The following is a 23379-nucleotide window of genomic DNA, read 5'->3' on the forward strand; positions in this document are numbered from 1 at the left end:
TAGCAAAACTGTTTGACTTTCCATGTGTGAAAGTCTGAGCAATTTAAAATGACCTTTTTTTTTTTTTTTTTTGGCTGTTTGGTGTTCTGTAATGTAATTTCAATGAAAATCCAGGATTATAACTGGAATGCAGGGTATTAGTTACCAACTGTTTGTAACTTAACTTTCATATGTTTAGGAAATGCTGAATAGTTAGTGATTTTTTTCTGTATTGTAGTTTAAATAACTTACCAAAACAACTGAAAATGTTGTGATTATATTGTATTATTTTGACAAAATTTTCAGAATTTTTCAGTGCAGAATCCCCCCGGGGTAGTTTCTGAAGCACTGTAAAGTATCTTTTCTTAAAGGCATAGGCCAGATATTCAGCATAAACTGGCAGATTTACAAGTTAGGATCTCACCTATATTATGTGTTAGACCACTTCAAAATCAATTTTACCACACAGTTTGGTTTGTTGTTGCTGTCCCTTGGAACCCCACCAAATACTGAAGTTGAAAATTTTAAATTAAACCTAAACTGATTAAATGAAATAATCAGGAGCCTTTCTAAACAATTTTTTAAAAAGAAAGACATTTAGGGTTTTCAAACACATCCTTTAAAACACTGTCACAATTATTACACTTTGTAGAATAAAATACAAAATAACTGCTTTATTGTTTTGGCTTGTTTCACAAATATCTGAGAATGAAGCTTAGTCTGTCCATTGTAATCAGTCAATTCTGGCCATACTTAGTTCTTTATCTGTTGATGACTCTTGGGAAAACAAAACCAGTACTTTCTCAATTTCAATTTTCTCAATTACTCCTTTTCTCTCCTAAGGAAAATATCTCATCCAGCTCCTTCTGAAAAAACATCTGAAGTAGTGATTGGTGGTAGTACTGAAATTGTTAGCCTCCATTTTTCTGTTACAGCTGGATCTATGGAAGCTATTAGGCTAGTGGCACACTCATATTTTTGGTGTGAAAGTAAGCAAGTTTAGACTGACATTTTCTGGTATAACACATACAGTTGCCAGACTACTGGAGTTTTTCATTTTAAATCATAACTGTTTCCAGTCAATTACCATGGAAAGTTTTTGTTCATAAAACTACTTGAGGCTGATTTGAGGCTTGCTGTAGGAGGATAATTCTTTGAGAATGTACCATGTTGGTTTTTCTTTAGATTTTCAAAATAATCCAAGATTTAGAAAATGGACACTGGGCTGCCTTTTCAAACATTCCATCCCATTCTCTGGAAGAAGTATACTATACCATTTTCCAAAATTAATCCACTCAAGATGGCCAACAAAGTGAGCGTTTGGCTTAAATTCAAGGTAACTGCAAAAGAAAACAGAACAAAATGCTCAGTATGTCCAATAGTTGTATTACTGTGGGAGAGGTTTAAACAGTTTGGTCAAAACCTCTCTGATGTCAATGGAAAGTTTGTGTGAGGCTTTTGATCAATATGTATATTTAAGCAGGTCATACAGAAAAGATCTACTTTAAGATTCTATGCACACCTGGGAAGAAAATGCCTCTTTAAAAGCTAACATACAATTTTCAGCTTCAGTAAAAATGATGACAATCAAACTAAATATATGTTACAATATTACACAAATCATGAAATCAACTTTCCTTCTATGTCTGAGTGACCCACATTGAGTTGCCTCAATTTGTACCTGATTTGCACCTACAGAGACAATTATTGTGAGATAAGTTTAAGTTTTCCACAAACATTTTCTGCTTCATTCACTTTTGATGAAAGGTCCAGTGTTAAAATTTTAGGCTAAAAAAACAAACAAACCACCCCCATTTCAACAATACTTCAGACATGAAAAACATTGTTTTTTAAAATAACTGAAAAAGTAAGTAGAACAATGTGTAGTGGTAACTTACGTAACAGCAACAGTATCTCTTACATTTAACAGATATTATACTAATAAACAGAAGCAGAAAAGTACCTCTAATCCCTTGAGAGTTTGATGTCAGGACAAATACTTTTATGAGTTTGAGGCACAAAGGCGTATAGTCGTGTTCCCAAATAACAGCTGGAATCAGTAGAAGTTTTCCATAGCTAGACAACAGCAGGGCTTTCAGAAGAAAGATGAAGTCTGACTTTGTTTTCAGGCTCTCAGGTCTCGCTAGCCAAAGGGCAGTAAAGATGCCAACCAAATATGCAGTTTGTTCTGAGTAGAAAATGGGATACACCAAATCAAAACCTTTCTTGATTAATCTTAGTGAAATGACAAGTTCCAAATACAACTGAGCTTCTGACTATTTAAAGAAAATTTAATAATCAGTTATGAACAAAACATCCTCTCATTGCCTCTGCACCCACCATATATCTTTATTAACCTAGTCAAGTATGACTCATTCTACCAATAACCCAAATCAGTCCAATCTCCAGCAAAAGGATTCAGTCACTTCTATCTATATGACTGCACACGACAGGAAAATGAATCTGCAAACTTTTCTCCATTTCTTCTTTTCCTTCCTAAATACAGCCTGTCTTTTCAGCTAGTCTTTACCCTGTTAGCCCATGTTATCACTAGGTATATTCCATGAAAGGTTAGCAACAAAGAATCTTTTGGCTCAGGGAAGAACACAAAGGCTCAGTGTGTTACTGAACTACTAGGCCTTCCCTACCCTAGTAGCTTTTGGATTAATTCACCATCGGTGCTGCTCCAGCAATGGTAGCATTGGAGGAAGTGCTAGTGAAGACCGAGCTCAGAGGCACTTTTCCACTCTTTAATAAAACCTGCTCAGAGCAATGTTAGATACAGCAATATAAACACCGATCCTCATCTACAGTAGCACTTTTGCTGAGGATATGCACAGGTGATGAATTAGTTTTTGGTAGCATAGCTGCACCCCTAAACTGAAGTTATTAAGGGTTCTCTCAACTTTGAAGTTTATGGCTCTATTAGATGTGTCTAAATTAGACAGAAGTACCACAAGGATTTAAATATACTTTAAAAGAAAGTTAAATTTCTATTTTTTCCCCTTCTGTTGTTTCAAATGCACTTTTAGAAGCTTGGAAACAACATCTCTTCCCTACCTACCAGGCTTGTCATTGTTCAATCTGACAAATGTTTTAAAAAATTTATTTAAGGTTCAGAAGTCAACATGTTTTTTCCTGGTTACTGTTTATTTTCATAAGCATCATCGTCAATTTCATCTCAACTCTAGGAATAAGCTTTGCAGTGAATCAATATGTAAGAAATTGATGTTTCCAGTTGCTAATTGCCTCCACAGTAAAATAATTAAAATAACATTTGTCCAGTCAGGAGAAGTGGTTTTAGTTTTCTTTTCTCTCTTTCTCAATGGCATGCAAAACAAACTAGCTATAAAGAATCCATACAATATTTCCCAAAGTTTCCTAACATTTTTAGAATAGGACAAATTCTAAACTTGAACTACTAATAGGATGCATTAAACAGGTTATATTTAGAAGCAGTATATTTTGGACTGATCCAAACATGTGGAAAGGCAACTGGCATTAAAATGTTATGGTGGACAACCTAAAAAGACACAAAGCACGTGGCAGAACATGTTCATTAACTGATATTTGAATCAATTATACCTTACATAAAATGCAGCATGCTGCTTATAGCCTAGAATAAGGCATAGCTGTCCATTACCCCTTATAAACAACACCATGTAAATGGATGCCTATTCAGACCTAGTATTCTGAAATACTGTCATCGTCTGGCACTTCGATATTTAATGCTGATCACCCCAGACTGCACTGCAATCAGGTGATTGCCATGTACAGTGGCATTAAAGGAAGGCAGGAAACAGAATATGAATAAATGAAGTAATTTATGTTGTGCTATTTTTTCCTGAAGAACCACAGAAATGTTTTCAACTGTCTACATATAAATCTATCAGAGAAATCACTCAGCCACCTCTGGGGTGGAATATGTCATGCATTCTGTACTAGCAAATTCTTCAATGTATTCATCTTTAAGATTTAATATAAAAGATCGTTTGATAATGATATGAAAATCATAGTTCTCACCTAAAGAAGCAATTCCAAACATTCTATAAAAATCCCATTCTTTGGCATATCTGATTAAGTCATCAGGGTCTGTGTTTTGGCTTGAATCCTGTAGCTGCAGCCACCTGAGATAAGCTTCACAAAGCAAACAAAATATGCAAAGCTTCCCATGAATCTGATATGAAAGAATGTTGACAGCATCAGTATTAAGTATTTTAATTCAAGGTCATCTCTTAGCATCTCTAGGCACACAAGTGAGGTAGCTTTATTACTTTTGCTCAAGAATAGAAACAAATGACCTTTGTTCAGTTCTACTAGATTAGCACACTTTTTAATAACAATTAGCTGCTTTAACATATTAGCCCAATTGGAGAGTTTGGGCTTGACAAGTCATATGAGCAGCTCGGGGCAGAAGAAAGCATAAAGTTGTGGTATGTGAGTGTGTTTGGATGTGGAGGGGAAGAAAAGGGGCTCAATGCAAGCATAATTCAGTGTCTGAAACAGAGCTTAAACTATCACCAGAAAAATGTGACTGTAAAAAAAATGGCACAGGGTGTGTGTCCCCAAAATAAATGTGTATCCATATTTAATGTGCCTGGTTTATAAATAAAGTGATCTTGCATCACTAGCAATAGGAAAACTCTGTCAGGGATGTGACTATCAGCCTAGTTCAGGGATAGTCTATTTTTTGTCAAGTTCCAAATTTCTTGGTTAAAGTATAGTCAAGATTCAGACATCCATCCAGCTACCCTGCCCTCCCCTTCCCCCCCCCCGCTTCCCAATTGCCTGCTAGCTCCCTGCCCACAGAGTTAGGTGATCTTATTTTCCTAAACTGAAAACAGGATGCGTGGGGCTGGCCTGAGCCACCTGGCATTGCTGCTTACCCCCCCCCCCCAATGTTTCCCCATGCCCCCAGTTGAGCCAAGTAGCAGAAATGGAGTGGGAGGGAGGGAGAGAAATGGGTGTGGGCTGGGACCTGGGCAGCCAAGCAGGGTGTGAATGTGTGCTTTTTGAGCTTGGAGCCAGGAGGTGAAGCTATTGGACTATGATCCACTGGGGACTGGGTAACAGAGGGACAAGAAGGAGGCTTTGGGTCACAGGAGGGACCAAGGAGACTCCAGATAGCAGCCTGGGGAGATAGGGGGAGGCTGGGATGTGGCAGAAGTGGGTAACTGGAGGTGGACTGGGGAGGTCAAGAAGCCAGTTGGGGCTGGAAAGTGCTCCAGGGACTGGAACCAAAGGACAGAGGGTGGGGAAGACATGAGGCCGGGGTGGGTAGGCTCCAGCGAGCTCTGAGGGCAGGTGGGCACAAGGCCTGGATGGGTTCTGGGGAGGGGGACCTGAGGCTGGGGGGTGGGTGCCAGAGACTGCTTGGGGGCAGGGAGTAAGAGGATGGCGTGGGGTGGTGGGCACAGTGGTGGGGCACTGGGCTCTGGGGACCGCTGGGAACACAAAGCATAGCTCTGCATGGCTCCAGCCCCAGCTCCAGCCCACGTGTAGAGGTGACATGTAGCTGTAGCTAGCGGGGAGGAGGCAGGGGGAACAGATGAAAGGTTCTGGAAGGGGTCACATCATCCCCCAAAAAACTTCTCAGGGTGCCTAGAAACAAGGAGAGCACCCCCTATGGCTGCAGCACAGGGAGGGAGGAAGCAGCAGGGCGGCTGGCTGAGCTCCTCCTCCTCCCCCCTACATTGGGCTGATTTGCCTTTCCTGCTGGAATCCCATGCATTGCCTCTGCTTCCACGTCTCCCTCCTGCCCCCACTCACCTTGGTGGATGATCGGCAAAGCAGGCAGCAGCGCTGGGACTCCAGCAGCAGCAAAGGCAAAGCAGCCCCACCGGGGGCAGGGAGAAGAGCTTAGTTGGATGCCCTGCTACCTCCCCATGTTGCATGGACCCTCTGCTGAGCAGTACCAGAATTTGAGGCCTTGAAAGTCTGTTTGCCATTCAGAGCCGAAATTAGTGAGCTAAGAGTCAGATATTTTCGTAGTGTGGTTAGTTTGATTACAAGATATATGTGAGTCCTGCTTTCTTGGGCAGAGGTATGCACAAACAAATCCTTCTTAGGTCTGGTCTGCACACAAAGCTGTGCCAGTATAACTAAAGGTGTGATAAACTGGTGCAACGTTTGTGTGTATTCTATCAGTTTAAAACTGGTTATATAACTTTACAGGTGCAAGCAAAACTGGTACAAGCCAGGTTTAAGCCATACAAGAGTCCACACAAGAGGTCTATAAAATCATGACTGGTGTAGAAAAAGTAGATTAAGGAAGTGTTGTTTACTACTTCTCATAACAAGAACTAGGGGTCACCAAATGAAATTAATAGGCAGCAGGTTTAAAAACAAATAAAAGGAAATATTTCTTCACACAGTGCACAGTCAACCTGTGGAACTCCATGCCAGAGGATGTTGTGAAGGCCAAGACCATAACAGGATTCAAAAAAGAACTAGATAAATTCATGGAGGATAGGTCCATCAATGGCTATTAGCCAGGATGGGCAGGAATGGTGTCCCTAGCCTCTGTTTGCCAGAAGCTGGGAGTGAGCGCCAGGGGATGGTTCGCTTGATGATTACCTGTTTGGTTCATTCCCTCTGGGGCACCTGGCACGGGGGGCCACTGTCAGAAGACAAGGTACTGGGCTGAATGGACCTTCGGTCTGACCCAGTAGGGCCATTCTTATGTTAACTAAACCAATTTCAGTTAGATTGGTGCAATTTCTGAATATAGATAACCCCTTTCAGAAGCCTCAAGTAAGACATCTCTATCCTGTCTCCAGAAGCAAGTATTTTGCCCCTCAAGTCTTATTGCTTAAACTCTGTGTTCCTTTTCACCTGGGAAATCACTAGTCCACAATTGCTCACCAAGATCACATGGCCTAGAACGATGACCCTGAGTGACTAATTTTCCTTTTGTGCAGCTGCTCTGCAGCACAAAGGGCTTGTCTACACGGTGTGATAATGCACACTAGAAGGGTATGAATTCTAAAGTGCACCAAAGTGTTGTGCATTAACTGGCTTATGTAAACCCTGCTGGTGTGCATTAAGAGTTTTAGCAGGAACTTTTTGTGCACATCAGCAGAGTTTACATTGGCCAGTTAGCGTGCAACACTTTAGTGCACTTTATAATTCACACCCCTGCTGTATGCATTGTTGCACTGCATAGACATGCACATAGGAACTTCAGAATTTCAACTGCCAGATACATGAAAGTGCTTTAACCCACACAATACTCTCAACAGCTCTCTGGGTTCTGTCATTGCATGGCAGCTTTAGCTCTTTCTACAGCATTTCACTGTGGGTACTTACGTATCAGCGATTCCTAACATGCAAGCCATCATCATCATTTGCCATAATTTTTGTAACTTGTTTTACTGCAGTAGAGGAAGCCTGTAAAAGAGTAATACTAGTCTTTTCTAGTATAGTAATATGGTAATATTGTACCTTATATTACTGCTGAATTTAAAGAGCTGCATTTCAAGTGGTGGTTGTAATAAGCAATTTGCAGCAGAAGCAGACCTCTTCCAAAGGCTCTGCTCAGAAAACAGACTACTGAAATATGGCCCCTTCTTGTTCAACAGCTCTGCTCCTTGTCTGTATTCCAAATCACGTGTGCTCACTCTTCTGACAAAAATAAGTTTAACTCTTGCAAGCAATATCTTTAAACTGACAGCTGTGTTTGATAACTCTACCTGGATGGTAGCTCCCCTAGCAGCAGCTACGGAGTTTGGTATTCCACATGCTTTGTTTATAGCATTAGACCCTTAATTTGGGCAGAGAACAAAATAGTAATTAAACTTTTTAGGGCTTGTGGAGGGGCAGGAGAAAGAAAATAAACTCTTAGGGCAGCTACTTAATCTTGTTTTCACTGTGATTCTTACTTACTTGTCATCAGAGTCTCATACATTGTGTACAAAGCCAAAGGAAGAAAAAGACTAACAACTTACATTTATCTGTGTATTGAAAAGAATATGCCTGTAAGCCTGTGTTTTGCATAAGATGGCATTAATCAAGATGATAACAGGATCATACTCAATGTACTTGTCCACAGGTTTCTGGCAGGATTTCTGAAATTAACAAAGTAACAAGAAGTAAGAACAAGCAAACAAGCATGAGTTTATTTTAAAACCTGCTGTTTTTATTTGTTTACAACAACACTATAGTGGCATCAAGTATTTCTTAAAATTATGTCAGGATTTCTGTGATGACGCCCCTCTTTGCAATGGATTTTAATTCAGGCAAAAAAGTTAGCTTCATTTTTTTTTATCCTGGCATTCAAGCTTTCAGTTGGTTTCCCCACCCCAACAAAATAAAAGATATCAGCTATTTTGATATGTTCTAAAATAAAAGTTCTGATTTATACATAATAAATTACACTTGGGTGTGCTACATGGTATTTTGGGACATCTCAGTCAGACAACGGAGTGCCTTCAAACATCTAAGGAATGCACCAGCATTGCTGATTTATATTTTCATTTTTAAAAAAAAAAACTAACCTTATATTGCAATAATTTCTGTTATGTAAAGAAAGATAGTTCAGAGTAGAAAGCTAAGAGACAATGTTGGGAAGAGAACCCTTTTCCTTGCTGTGAAGCCCTTTCACAATACAGTAAAGGCTGTGTTATCTGGCCCTGTACCAACCGGAATGCTCTATAAACCAGCATTTCTAATCTTCAGAGAAAGTCTGGTTTATAGTCCAGTTGGTGTGGGGCCGGTAGGCTCCCTGGAAGTGGCGACATGTCCGTGCTTCTCCTAGGCGGAGGAACGGCCACGAGGGGTTCAGAGTGTGTGGGGGGAGGAGGGATGTGGGGCTGGAGTGTGGGGCATGGGTTCTGGGAGGAGTTTGGGTGCAGGGTGTGTGGGTGCAGGGCAGGGAGTTGGGGCATGGGAGGGGGTGCGGGGTGCCAGATCCCAGAGGCGCTCACCTCAGGCGGCTCCCTGCAAGCAGCAACCAGTCCCTGCACCCCTAGGCAGAGGTGTGGCAGACAGCTCTGCGCACTGCCTTCACCTTACCCCGCCCTGAGCACTCGCTCCGCAGCTCCCATTGGCCGAGAACCTCCATTTTTAATTCTGTTATTGTTGGAGAGTTTAAGAATCCAAAAACAGTTAATGAAATTTACCAGAAACTTGACCCCATCAGTAGTGAAGCCACCATTAGGTGCACTGAGTCACAAGGCTTTGTGCTAGAGCAGGGGCGGGCAAACTTTTTGGCCTCAGGGCTGCATCGGGTTTTGGAAATTGTATGGAGGGCTGGTTAGGGAAGGCTGTGCCTCCCCAAACAGGCAGGCAGGTGTGGCGTGGCTAGGCCCCCACCCCCTATCCCTACCCCCGCTCTCTGTCCCCTGACCACCCCCGGAACTCCCACCCCGACTGCCTCCCACCCCCCATCCAACCCCTCCTCTCATTCCTTACTGCCCCCCTGGGATCCCTGCCCCATCCACTCACTCCTTCTCCCTGCCTGCCCTCAGAACCACTGCCCACCCCCCGCTGCCCCATCTAACCCCCCCTCCTTCCTGACTGCCCCCCAGGACTCCTGCACCCATTCAACCCCCGTTCCCCACCCTCTGACCGCCCTGATCCCTATCAACACCCCACCCTCGACCACCACCCCGAACTCCCCAGCCCTCTATCCAACCCCCACCTTCTCCCTGCCCCCTTACCGCGCTGGCTACAGTCACGCCACCTGGCTGGAGCCAGCCATGCCACCACATAGCACAGAGCACCAGGTCAGGCCACAGCTCTGCAGCTGTGCTGCCCAGCCGCTGAGAGCACTGAGCTGGCGGCAAGGTGTGTTGAGACTGCACGGAAGGAGGACCAGCAGGAGAGGGGCTGGGGGCTAGCCTCCTGGCCCAGGAGCTCAGGGACCAGGCAGGAGGGTCCCACGGGCCAGATGTGGCCTGTGGGTCACAGTTTGCCCACCTCTGTGCTAGAGGTATGGTGCCCCCCCCAGCCAGTATATTTTGGCCAGGTTCTAAGGGAACCACATTTTGGATCAGAGAAGAAAATGTTATATGGGATTATGTAGTAGGACAGAGTTAGAGGTAATGGATTCAAAAATTGACTCAATTACCCAGCAGTTTGATAGGCTTGAAATTAAAGTCAGAGAGATGGAAGAAAGGGTACAAATAATTGATGAATGTAATGACCATTTAATAGTGTGTGAAATCTACCATGGAACAAATTACAGCTCTAATTAAAGGCAATGTCTCACTTCTTTCATGATTCTTCTTTAGAAAAAAAAATGAACATTCTGAAAAGGCAGTAATTTACACAGGCTTCAGGCTGGTGTAGCACAAGAAACGTGTAAAGAACTGTTTGGAGTTGTGTTCATAGAAACTCTGGACAGTTAGAAGCAAAATGAACTCATCTTTGAGCACAAGGGAATAATGTAGGTGCTTGATGGAGAGAGATGCAAGGTACCCCCATGTTCGCATTAAAAAGCACAAAACTTTAAAGCATGCATGCATAAGTGGAACTCTAGGAGAGAGTTCTCTATTTGGAGCCAACAAAAAAGTAAAGGACGACAGAACCAAAGTAACGGGACATGCAGAAAGACTACACTGAAGAAGGATCAACTAAGCAAATGCCTGTGTCAAGGATACAAGTAGCATGCTGTTAGTCAGGGGTTGGCAACCTTTCAGAAGTGGTGTGCCGAGTCTTCCTTTATTCACTCTAATTTAAGGTTTCGCGTGCCAGTAATACATTTTAACGTTTTTAGAAGGTCTCTGTCTGTAAGTCTATAATATATAACTAACTAAACTATTGTTGTATGTAAAGTAATAAGGTTTTTAAAATGTTTAAGAAGCTTCATTTAAAATTAAATTAAAATGCAGAGCCCCCTGGACCGGTGGCCAGGACCTGAGCAGTGTGAGTGCCACTGAAAATCAGTTCACGTGCCACCTTCGGCACGCGTGCCATAGTTGTTTACCCCTGCTGTTAGTGAATGATTTGCATGCAATTTAGAAATACCAGACCATTCCACTCTACCCAGACTAGGAACAAAGAAATCCCAATAGGGATTCCTGTGAGGAGGCTGCTGTGAACACGCACATACAAATAGCAATTTTGATGACAACTGTGGGTTTTCTACTTTGCAGCATCTGGAAACCATATACACACAAAACATATGAAACAGCCAATGTAGCATCATGATGAGGAGTTCTAGTCTGTCACCACCAACACACACTATACATAGAACACAACAGAAAGAGGATTAGTAGGAACAAAAGTTTGTCACATCACAAACCCATGGCTGGGCGTTTTGACAAATTAAATAGTCTGCAATAACTGCTGAAGTATGTAAACTGATCCTTCCTCAGCCATCTTGCAGAGATAAGATGCATTGAGAAAAAGGTAATTGCTTATTATTAAATTAGACCATTTAAGTCTTAGATTGTATTGAAGTCAAATCCTCTGCCTTTATCCTGCCAGTGGCCCGATTTGCATGAACTCCCTCAGACTAATAGAAGGGAAACACTTTTACTACCACATAATTCTGCTGAATTATGTATATAAGAATAACACAACATATTTTATTTTCAGTGTTGCTTTTGGACTCCTGGCAGCTTCTTTGCCCCGGCTCCACCACATGAATACTTAGCCCTCATCCCTGCTTTCTCTCCTCCTTGCTGCTTAAAAAAAAAAAGGGCTTTTCAGTGAAAATTTAACTGCAGATTGTGTGTTTATTGCTCAATTAATCCAGCTGTTTTATTGTAAAGTGTGAGGGAGAGATTGGTTGAATGACATAAAAGTGCCTTGAATTGCTAATGAGGTGTCACCTAGGACTATGATTTTTACCCCACTGAAGCTCTCCTTTTAAATGCTAGGTGCTTCCCTGCCTTCTCTTTCCTTCCTTCTATCAATGAGGTTTGTTTACAAAAACTGAAATTTTCTCTCAGTTTTTGGGCATTGTCAAACCTTGATAACTTCCCTTTACTTTCTTTGCAGCGTGTCTTCAGGATGGGAAGCAGGATCACCTATTAACTATTAATACCCAAGATAAAGGAAATCATATATCCTCTATCTTCCCTGGAGCACTGAGGCATGGAGGAGACGTCTACTGAAAAATGGCAACTGATAACCAATATGTAGAATTTGGTGAATTTATGTATGGATGTCCACATGGCCATCTAGTACATCTCTTTAGTGGAGACATGACTTCTTTGTCCTCAGACTGTGCTCTTACAGTATGAATTATGATGCTTGACGGAAGGAAGACTATTTCTTGAATTTACTTTGTGACTAAATGTTATGACAGTTGTGAAGACTACCTATCTGAACAACAATACAATAGTGGGTCTTGCCCAAGAAGGCTCCCAACTGCAGAAGCTCATTTGATTAGAGATAATTCTTAGAAAGCCTGCTTTAATGGATAGAAAGTATAATGACACCTGCCATAGGGGTTCAAGTCAATTCTTTGAAGGACCAGAATGAAATTCCAAGGTTGTGCTGTATAGCCTTTTGGGACTGGAAACAGGGTAGCTGCCCTAAGGAAGCATGTCAGGGTTTGATAAAACTTCCTCTTCTTGAACATGCTGATACCTTATAACAGACACTTGATCTTATGCTTGGACAATCTCATACACCCTTCCTTGAGGAATTCAAAGCTATGTTGCATTTGGTTAATGCGGTAGTTAAACCACTGACTTTGCTTTGTCCTGTAGAACATGTTCTATTTGTTGACTACTTTCCAGGGTCTGTAAATATGATATTTACCTCATCCAAGTATCCATTTTAAACCTATTTGGTGTGGGATGGAGGATAAGTTTTGGCAACAGTTGACCTCCTCTGTGAGGTAGACACATTGGCTGGTCCAACTCTAGGTTAATCAGGCAACAGAAATATAGACTCTTCTGGCATACACAGAATCACTGCTGCTTTTTCCATGCTATCTTTTGCATGATCCTAGGGAGGCATCTAGCAGAGACCTTGCCCCACTTTGCGAGAGTGATCTATCACCTTGTATCCTGGGTCCTGATGCACAGAGATGCCACCGGGCACTTGATTGAACTTTCTGCATCACCAATCCATCAAACTGATTTACAATGAATAAGGATACTTCTGGGTGCAGGTTTCAACTTCTGCCATGTAAGAGATCAGGCAAATCCAGAGTCTGACCATCTCTAGGAAACACTGAAAAATCTTCCTCTTTGAGAAAGCCTTTCCACCCTGAGGGTATGGCTACACTTACAGCTGTACAGCGCTGGGAGTTACAGCTGTCTTCGTACAGCTGTGCAGGGAAAGCGCTGCAGTGTGGCCACACTGACAGCTACCAGCGCTGCAGTGTGGCCACATTTGCAGCGCTGTTGGAAGTGGTGCATTTTGGGCAGCTATCCCAGAGTTCAAGTGGCTGAAACGTGCTTTTCAAAAGAGGGGGGTGAGGTGGAGTGTGACAGGGAGCATGGGGGAGACAGAGAGAGTGGATTTTTGGAGCTGACACTGTCAGCTCCCTGCCTTGCAAGTTCTAAGGACTGGAAGATACACAGCACCAACCTTCAATCATTTTAAAAGTTTCGACCCCTTCCCCCACCCCTCTCTTATTCACTATATGCAAATAGCCTTCAGACCAGATAAGCAGCTGCTCCAAAACGGACAACCCCCCCCCCGTTGCTTCTCTCCTCAAGCAAACTGTGAACATTCCAAAGGAATCCCCCTGCCTGCCTCTGCTCGAGCAAACGAGCTGTATTTGTTTTTTTAGATAAGCAGCTCCGGGAGCCTGGAGTTCACAACAAAACAGCAGAGTGGCTGAACAGGCATTCTGGGATACCTCTGAATACCTCAGAGGCCAATTACAGTGCTTTTGGTGGCCACACTTGCAGAGCAGGGCTGCATCACCAGCGCTGCAATCCTTATACCCCAGGCAGAGCAGGAGTGCAGCCAGGGAGATGCAGCGTTGTATGTGCCTTGCAAGTGTGGACGGTGAGTAAGTTGCAGTGCTGTAAACCCACCACCAGCGCTGCAACTCTCCAGTGTAGCCAAGCCCTTAGTGAAAGTGATCCCAAGCATCCTTTTCTAGTCCAAACTGCTTCCAAACTTTCCACCCAAAAACCTATCCCAAGCAGAATTTTGACCTTGAAGTCCACTAGGGACTTTGCTACTGCTGTTGATTTTATGTGGCAGGTACTCAGACACTACAGTAATGGGCAGGATCACAAAACCTTAAGATATGCAGAAGATAGGTAAGCCTTGACATTCACCTCCATTTTGATGGGCAGTGGAGCATAGAGTTATGAATTTCTGTACTCTGTCCAGGACAGAAGTTTTTTTCTCTCTCAGATCAGGATGATCCTGTTCCTAATTTATTGATATGGTTTTCATAAAACATGTTGAATATCATGACAAGAACAAGACTTATCCCCTGGAAGGAAGATTGCCCTCAATGAGTTACTTGTGTTTCAACTGGTCGATGCTGTGCCCTTTCTTTCTGGTACCCATTCTTTGGATTGAATTGAGCCCTCTCCATTATCCCCAGCTAGCATTTGATATATGGACTGCTTTGCAGGGATTGCCTATGGGTGAATATCTTTGAAAAAAATCTTATTTGCATTTACTATTTGAGAGAGTGGAGAACAGACAATGGGATCTTGACCTAGGCTAACAGATGTGATAAAGTGAGATGTGGAGTTATTGCATAGGGGTGATGTGAACACTGGTTCTCGAAGCAGGTCTGCATACAGGACCTACATTTCCAATAAGCTTCACTAAGAACTGGAGTTTTAGTTCTGTGACTCCATTCATTTTCCATTATAGCCATCTTCACCTTCTGTTAACATTCTTCTGAGATAAGACATTGCACCGAATAAGATTCATCCTCAGTTCAGGGCTATGAATGATTTCTGTGGCATCATGTGTCTGTGTTTATCAGGAATCCAAGACAGTACAAAAACCATCCCAATCTGTGTTTGTTTCAGCTTTTTCTCTGTACAGAGCCCTAATCAGAACTTTCCAGGAAGAGATAGGAATTAATTTGCTTCTTTCTTAACCAATATTAATACTACCATGATCTTGAAAGAGACCCTGGAACCACTCACCACACTGTAATGATCGGAGTTGAAGAAAAAAAAAATCATTCATATGCAAAGTGGAGAATTGTCCATTGAATGATAAAATGGGAATGTGAAGATAAATATCTAAAGAAATTCCTTAATGAAGCTTCTTATGGAGCCTTGGGCTATTTATTCCTGATAACCTGAAGCCAGAAATAGTATGAGGAAGGCAGCTCTTGAGGGGATGTAGGTTATATTATTCTGATCTGAAGTTGATGATGTAGATTTCATCAATGTACTGACATTTTCCTGGGTGCTGGAGCTGCATGGACATGACTAATAGGGCAAAACTGTTCCTTTGATTCTTGCACAGCTCCACAGTGTACCTCCTTCTGAAAATATCTAGTGACCTCATTTTGAGTAAAGGTATAGGCACTCCTTCCCCCTGGCCCTCAATATGAAAGAAAATCTGGCACTACTTAGGGGGTCAAAGTCCAGACAGGGCTGGTTCAGAGTCATGAAGATTGCTCTAAAGCAACTCACCTCACATCAGCACCCTAGACTTGTTCCAGTCACCATATGCAACGTGGTATTCTCTCTTGTACTTCAGGGGCTGCTTCAACTTACCACATGACCTGCATTCCATTCTATAGTGTTGGCAGGAGCCAAGATTTTCCAATGACTTTGTAAATGGTCGGAAATTCTGTGGAAAGTTGAGGCTATCTCCCTAAGAGAACAGTGGGAACTGATATGCCTGGGCCCTAGACCTCAATGGTGAAGGCACCATATATTTGCATAAAACAGACTAGCGTTTCTCTACCTGCCCCCTCCCCCCCCCGGGACATCACATTGGTCTATTTAACTTTTAGGTTGAAAGGGACTATACTTGCATACTGACCACCCATGTTAGCATTGGTTGTGAAAGCAAGTGGAGGGAGTCAAAACATATTTCATACTTTATTTTTGTTGTTATTGGTCTGTTGCAGACAGTTTTCATACCAAGGGGAGAGAAAGGAAGAGATGTCTGCCTGGACTTGGCTGTCTCTCAAAGACCAGTATAGTAAGGAAAGCACTGTTTCAGGTAAAAAAAATCTCCCCCACAGAATAAACACTGGATACCTTGACCATCAGGGAAGATAGCCACATTTACCTTTGGTGGTGACACCATGTTGAATTTGGATTGATACGCATTGAAGAACCTTGTGTCCTTATAAAATGGAGGTCATAAGGACTAGAAAGAAGGAAGCCAAGAAGTCCCTTACAGCCTGTTTGTTCTTTCATGTGTGGGTTGGGGGAGGCAGCAGAGGCAGTACATTATAGCAACCTGTAGCAGCAGCTAGGAACAATAATCTGGACATTAAGGTGTGGTGAACCCCCAGTGGTAGCCAGTGGCAAAAGCATGATAGTTAGGGATAAGTGAAGAATATCATATACAATTAAAATCACATGGGGAATTTTAAGTAGACAAACTGTAAATTGGACTTGACACCAGCATTAACACCCTCAACTCTTGCAAAAAGCAACTTTGATTTTTTAATAAACCACAAGTGGCTTAGACTTCTATTTTGCATCTCAATGTGGAACATGCCCCACCCCCCCGAATCACAGAACCCCTTAATACCAGTTTGTTAAATACTGAACCAGAGTAAAAACAGTGCCACTTTCTGGACACGAACAAGGCTCTTGAGTTTTCCCTGGAAGTTACCTCATCCAAATAGTCACCATGACTGATCCACTTCAGTTTATGAGATGTGATAAGTCTGATGTGCTATGGCTTCAGGCGTAAACATTGCATTTGTTTTACTGCATAGTATTTGAAGCGACTTTGATTTCCATGTTTGCAGTGTTGTAGTTGTGCTGGTCCCAAGATATTAGAGAGACAAGGTGGGTGAGGTAATATTTTTTATTGGACCAGCTTCTGTTGGTGGAAGAGACATGCTTTCAAGTTTGGTGTAAGCTCAAAATCTTGTCTCTTTCACTAACGGAAATTGGTCCAAGAAAAGATATTACCTCACCCACCTTGTTTCTCTTGATTTCCATTTAACAGATTTAAAATATTTATTAAACCTCATGTTAAAATGTTATATAATACTCTTTTCTTAATGTGTGTATATGTTCATCTGAGTATACTGCTTAGATTATCCACAAATACAAAGTTTGTTTTTAAAGTCATTAGATACATATAGAACATAATTAGCAACAATCCAAATTTAGGTGAATACATTTAACAATAAAGTTTAGATATTAGCATCCAAGTATTCAGGTACCTCACTCATGAAAAGTTATACAGTTAGTTATGGAAAGCAAATATAGCAAGGAGTAAGGATTGTCCCCCAGTAATTGAGAATTTAGTGTAGGTTGTCCATTTAGACAATATTTTCCTGATAAATTGTATTTCAGTTACTTTCCCAACTGTGCTTCTCACTGGCACTCCAGCTCATCCCTCCTGGTATTGCCGATGACCCTTGACCAGCCTGAGTGGCTCATGGCAGGGGGCTGGAAGGGATATGCCCTGTTCCAGCCCCTTCCCCAAGGCCCCATCCCTACCTCTTCTCTGCTCCTCTATGGAGGAGCGGTGTGCACGCTGCCGCTCTTCCCCCTCCCCCTCACTAGGGCCATCAGCTGATTGGCACAGGGAAGAAGAGGGGGAGGGGCAGGAAAGCACCACGCTGGGGGAAGATGCGGGGGAGGGGGGAAGCTTGGCTGCCGCAGGACAAAGCTTCTGCCTCCTGCCCCCACAGGGGAGAGCGGTGGGCAGCATGCCACTCAAAATTGGCTTGCGTACCGTAGGTTGCCGACCCGTGCACTAGCATGATACACCATTGCAAAGATTTTAATATGTATCTTATCAATGATTTACATAGTTTGTAGCATAGATCCATTACTAACATACTACGTTACACTAAAACCAAGGGTGTGTGTGTGTCAATCTTTCATTGCAATGTGCATTTTTAAGACCTGCAGAAATCTCCATTATAATGCCTTGTCTTTGCCCTGAGAGATCTACTGAACTGTGCACATTTCTAATGAGTCTGCAGAGATTTTGAGCATGCTTGCAGCTGATTGATCATTAATTAATTGCTCTAGTGGGAGAAGAAGAGGATAGGAATGTCAGCTTTCTCCATCATAATAAATAATTTATCTCTGCCTAGTGTTCAGCCTCTGCTGGATCAAGGAAGACGCTCACTCTCCGTTCTATTTCAACTTATGTTAACCACTACTTTTTAAAAAACAAAAAATAATCTAAGACCTTCACAAACCAGATGTTTACTGTATATGCTGTTTGCTATTAATATCAGAAACGTTCAAGCATAAAACTGAAGTGACAGAACACTTAAAATTATTATACATTTTGTCCAAATTCCCTGCTCAGCTATTTTGTGTTGTGTGCCCATCATTTGGAGTTTAGTTACAAATTTAGGGCTTGACAGGTGGCAAGATATTGCACTATTTCTTCTCAAGCTGCTAAGAGCCCAAATATAATGCAAAAATATAAGAGGTATATACTGCATAATAACAATGAAATTCCAAATGATAAAAGGGTAATTTTTTTTAGCATAAAACATTTTTCTATGAACTGTAGCACAAGCACATTTTTCTTATTTGCAAGGAATAAACAAGTTCAGGGGTTGTACTGGGACATAACAAGAACATGGATAGAAACCAATGGGTAATTGAGGGACACCTCCAGGCTCTTCCATTTCAATACCAAAAATCAAAATCAAAGTCTGTCATACACTAAAATACAATTCTGTAAGTGGCCCTATTTTTCACTCACTACTAGAAATACTCATAAAACAAGCCATTGGCAACAAGAACACAGGTAAGTACTACCAAAAATTGAAAGCTATAAATAAGGAAAGGTCTAAAACAATCCTTAAAACAGAAATGATATTTCAACCTTAACTATGAAGTCAGTGAAACATTTGGGAGAGGAAAACAGAAGTAAGCCTTTTAATGCCAATGAAATGCACTGGACAAAGTGAAGTGTTTTGGAGGCAAATTGTCAAGAAAAAAGGATAAATATCCATAATAATAAAAAAGGAAATGCTCCTCAAATAGGTACTGCTTAGTATGTACAGCCTCTAATGCAGGCATTAAAGACTGGGATATGAAAGAGGAATTATAATAGTTCTCAGATGCACATAAAAGTGGCCATCATTCTAACCCTGGTGTTGAGGCAAGCTGCCTCCCAATCTCATTCAAGGCACTTCGGGTCTGAGTTTTGAAACACACAAAACCCAGAAGTGAGGGATGGTCCCACTTTGCAAAATAGTGCTGACTTTAGTAAGAGAAGGTCTGGTGGCATAAGAATACCCAGAACTAGGCACAGCAAGCCAGCAATTAGGATACAATCTACTGGAACCTGCTCCTCGAAAATACCTGTTACTAAGACTGACTGACCACCAAATTGAGGGGAAGAGGAAAGATCCATTCCAAATATATGGCCTGACTAGTAGGGGGAGGGAGAAAAAGGGAGGTGGTTTGCAGGAGGATGAGGAAGTAGACAGAAAACAAAACAAAATTTAGACTGAAATTGGGGTGTGTGGGGTGTTCTAGTTTACGAGGAGGGTGTTAGGGCCGATGAGGGGTGAGACCGTGAGGGTGAAGGTGGGCCGTATGGCACCATATTAAAAACTGAAAAAATGTTTTGTGACCATTTTATTAGCTTTAACTCAGGTTTTTTAATCATCACACAAATTAAAGTTGGCTACTCAAGCCTTCTATGAAGCACTACATCTACATCCTTCTTGGTTTCTTGTTATAATTTTGCACAACTCTGTTAATGAACTTCTTGAATGCAATGCATTCATCTTTGGTGGCTTTTCATGTGTCCAGTACTTCCATTCCTTTAACTGATATGCTCATTAGTTCATTCACATGATCAGGCAGAAGGCGACTTCTTTCAGAACACAAAATTCTATTCAGTGATGAAAAAGAAAATTCAACTGTAGCTGTTGTGACTGGGAGTAGCAAGAGATGAATTCTTACTTCTTTCATCCCAGGAAACAGCATAAAGATTGGGTCGAGCCACTAGTGATGATAAAGTTGAAGTCAAATCTTCACTCATTCGTCGTACGATATTCCACTCTGTGTTTGAATTCTGTCCTGAGCACGTGGCAGTCCCATTGCTGGCAGTGCCTCACTCCACTCAACTGTCAATGTTTTATAGGACATGGATCTGTAAAAGTTATGTAAAAGTTGAACAGAATCTAGTAGTCACTGTTGTGGATTTTTAAGAATTAAGTCTGCGTACTTTTTCAGTTGTCTTAACAAACACTTCTTGACCTCTTCACTTTATATTGAATCCTTAATGCCTTCATTAGTCAACTTCTGGACTGAAGTCTTTGCTTCTTTCAGTACTTTTTCAATGGATAACTCTCTGAAACAAACGTAGCTTCTATTGCCGGACAAAGATCTACTACTGTTTTAGCAGATGCCTGGATGACATTGTTTAATGAACCAAGTGGTTTCAACAGTAGACTTACAAGAGAGACAATGGCAATAGTCTTCTCTGAACGTAGTAGCAAAAGTAATCCACCAGCCTCACTACTTAGATCCATCCCATCTTGGTAGATACTTTCCAAAGCCTGTAATAATGGCTGGAGTAATTTTAAGACAACAGCCAAAGATCACTCATGGGAAAGCCAGAGGATTTTTCCAGGTTGTACTAATTTGAACTTCAGTCCCAGTGTATCTTCTATATTTTCCAAGATATTCAGTCTTGTTGGACTCTTGCTGAAAAAAAGAATATAATGAAGACATTATATTTACAGCTTTCAAAATGTATTTTGAAAAGTCTGCAGCTTGTACTAGCACTACTTGGAGTAGATGGCCTCTGCAGTGCGTATAGGAGAGATTAGGGACACACTTATCTGAGCAAAGCTTGTACTCTACCATGTCTTCCAGAGAAGTTTGCAGCTCCATCAAATGCACAAGCAGCCATCTGTTTATGGTCCAATTGACAAGCATTTAATTCTTCTAAGATGTGGGTTGTCACAGAAGCAGCCGATGTGTCTTCTATAACTTGAACATCTAAAAATGCATCTACTGGCCTATCACTGACATCAAGATAACGTTCAAAATGACTTAATACTTAATGCCCATTTGCATCAATGTATTAATCAGACATATATGCACAATTTTTTGAATGTGGTGAGAAAGTTCTTCACTTTTTCAACTGTTGAGTCTTTCACTGTTTCACCACATGCTTCTAGCTAGTCAGTTGAGTTTCTTGCAGAAAGATAGTTAGCATTTGCTGGTCTTGTTCAGAACCAGTGTTCAACTTCAGGATGAACAAATGACAATGTACTTAACATTGGCCTCCAGTTTGTAGCGTGTGGTATATCTTACTTAAATAGAAAGTATGATGCGACAGCCATGTTTGTTTGCATGAACTGTGTTGTGTCTCCAGCATTCTTAACAGCCTCATTAACACTCACAAGTGTTGTCCTTGGTCAGCGGAGACTCAGAGTTCAGAGGTGTTTTCACATGAGTTCACCTCCCAGGTGGGGGGCAAGAAGGCACCTTGCTCATTTCCCCAGCTGCTCACTGTTCGCTCTGCCCACTGCTGTTCGTTGTGCCACTGTTCACTCCATTGCTCTGTTGCCAATGGCCCTGCGCAGTCATCTTCTGCTGCCACTGTGGCCTCTGTGAGTTGCTCTCTTGAGGTTCCACCCAGCTCTCAGTGATTTCAGCTGAGCTCTCAGTGGGGGAATCTCACTGCTAGTGCAGACTGGGCTGTCTCTTCCACAGAAACACTGTCCCACAGTAGGTCTAAGCACTTAGATCTGATTATGAGTGATTTCAGCTATAGTGGTCACTTAACAAAACAAAAGACTATCTATGGAGCCTAATCAGCTCTGTCTTTAAACAGTGGAGAGGTGCAAATCAAATAGTACTTGTGACTCAGGCAGACCAAGCAAAATACCTGTCCCCACCTTCTCTCGATGCCCTCAATCAGCACAGGCTAAGTACAGTTCTACTACCCTTTACTCATACAATAAGAACAACAACATTTCATTACCTCCTCTTCCCCCCTTCCCCTGCACTCAAGTGATTTGTAACCCAATCCCAGCCAAAATCTATCACTTGGGCAACACAGCTCTGTTTGCTGGATACCTAGGTAGATTAGGTGTGAATGTAAATACAATCTGGTCCTGAAGCCTTTTCCCCCAGTTCACTAGCTGTCAGGGAGAGCTCATTTAGACTTTGCTTACAAATCATAATTTGAAATTATTAGGTTGGCCAACATCACTGAAATGAATGCACTGACATTGTCATAAAAAAGAGCTGTATAAGGAAGCTAGTCTATGTTCATACTTTTCAAATCTATCATACTTTTTCAGATCCATGTATTTTATCATACACTTTCTATGCTTTAAAAAGGTATATGAATGTTTCAAGTTCAATTCAAATTTCCCAGCAATCACTAAATTGGCAACACTGTATGTAACTAGTTCACAAAACTGGGGGGGGAGGGGGAGAATTCAGGGAGAGGGAAATCCCTGGGTGGGTTTGCGGGAATGAGAGATTAAAGAGATGTGGGACAAGAATAAATATCTGAGATATACCTATCTCATAGAACTGGAAGGGACCCTAAAAGATCAGTGAGTCCAGCTCCCTGTCTTCACTAGCAGGACCAAGTACTGATTTGGCCCAGTCCCTAGGTGGCCCCCCTCAAGGACTGAGCTGACAAGCTCTGGTTTAGCAGGCCAATGCTCAAACCACTGAGCTATCCCTCCCCCCATAATAATCACACCGCACAACGTCCTGGAGCACCTTGTAGGACTGAGCCGTTGGGGGTGGGAGGAGAGGAGGGAACTGGACAGAACCCAGGTTTTTGGTTCCCGGCCCCGAGCTAGACAGCCGGGGTAATCCCGGCCACAGCGCCGCTCGCACAGGGGCTGCCCCCGGGACGGCTTGAAGGTTGCTCCGGCTGCGGACGCGGCGTAAGTGTGCGTGTTTGTACGTACAATGCAGAGAGCAAAGGGGCCGGTGTGACTAAAACACCCGCCCGGGGAGAGCTCAGGGCGCCTAGCCCCGAACCGGGACCGACAGGGCCTGAGCCCGGGTGACCCCACCCGCTTCACAGACACCCTCACCCCGGAGCCCCCGGCCCGGCCCACTCACGCAGATGGCGATGCGCAGCACCCCGCGCTGATAGTCCCTGTACAGCTCAGGAGCTTCCCGGTTGCACTCGACGCACCTGTAGCCGCCGGGCTCCCCCATCCCGGGCGAGAGGCCGTTACCAGGGGAACCCCCCTCCCGGCCGCTTCAAATTCCCTCGCTTCCCGGTTCAGGACAATGAGGAGAAGAAACGCCGCGCAGTGCATCATGGGAGTTGTAGTTTCCAGACTGTGCTCGTTCAAGGGATGCAACAGCCGGAAACTACAAGTCCCATAAGGGAGCGAGG

General features: G+C 42.6%; 1 protein-coding gene across 1 annotated transcript; it reads right to left on the bottom strand.

The window, feature by feature from the left end:
- Window positions 1–248: 248 nt before the first annotated feature.
- On the bottom strand, window positions 249–23308 carry ARV1 (ARV1 homolog, fatty acid homeostasis modulator). The gene is made up of 5 exons (XM_030556843.1): window positions 23097–23308; window positions 7926–8045; window positions 4003–4156; window positions 1943–2167; window positions 249–1319 (listed from the first exon to the last, which is right to left on the bottom strand). Exons 1-5 carry the CDS (start codon window positions 23193–23195, stop codon window positions 1213–1215), a joined length of 705 nt encoding a protein of 234 aa, XP_030412703.1. The 5' UTR covers window positions 23196–23308; the 3' UTR covers window positions 249–1212.
- Between the last annotated feature and the right edge of the window lie 71 nt (window positions 23309–23379).

The sequence above is a fragment of the Gopherus evgoodei genome, chromosome 3, assembly GCF_007399415.2.
Source record: "Gopherus evgoodei ecotype Sinaloan lineage chromosome 3, rGopEvg1_v1.p, whole genome shotgun sequence".
In the NCBI taxonomy this organism is placed as follows: Eukaryota; Metazoa; Chordata; order Testudines; family Testudinidae; genus Gopherus; species Gopherus evgoodei.

What these genes read in the sequence shown, in the direction of transcription:
- ARV1 (XM_030556843.1), bottom strand. Translation starts at nt 23,195, where the DNA reads ATGGGGGAGCCCGGCGGCTACAGGTGCGTCGAGTGCAACCGGGAAGCT. An exon ending in TGCTGCGCATCGCCATCTGC is followed by an intron (nt 8,046 to 23,096) that starts GTGAGTGGGCCG and finishes TGTTAATTTCAG; the next exon opens with AAATCCTGCCAGAAACCTGT. An exon ending in GTTTGGAATTGCTTCTTTAG is followed by an intron (nt 2,168 to 4,002) that starts GTGAGAACTATG and finishes TTTTCTACTCAG; the next exon opens with AACAAACTGCATATTTGGTT.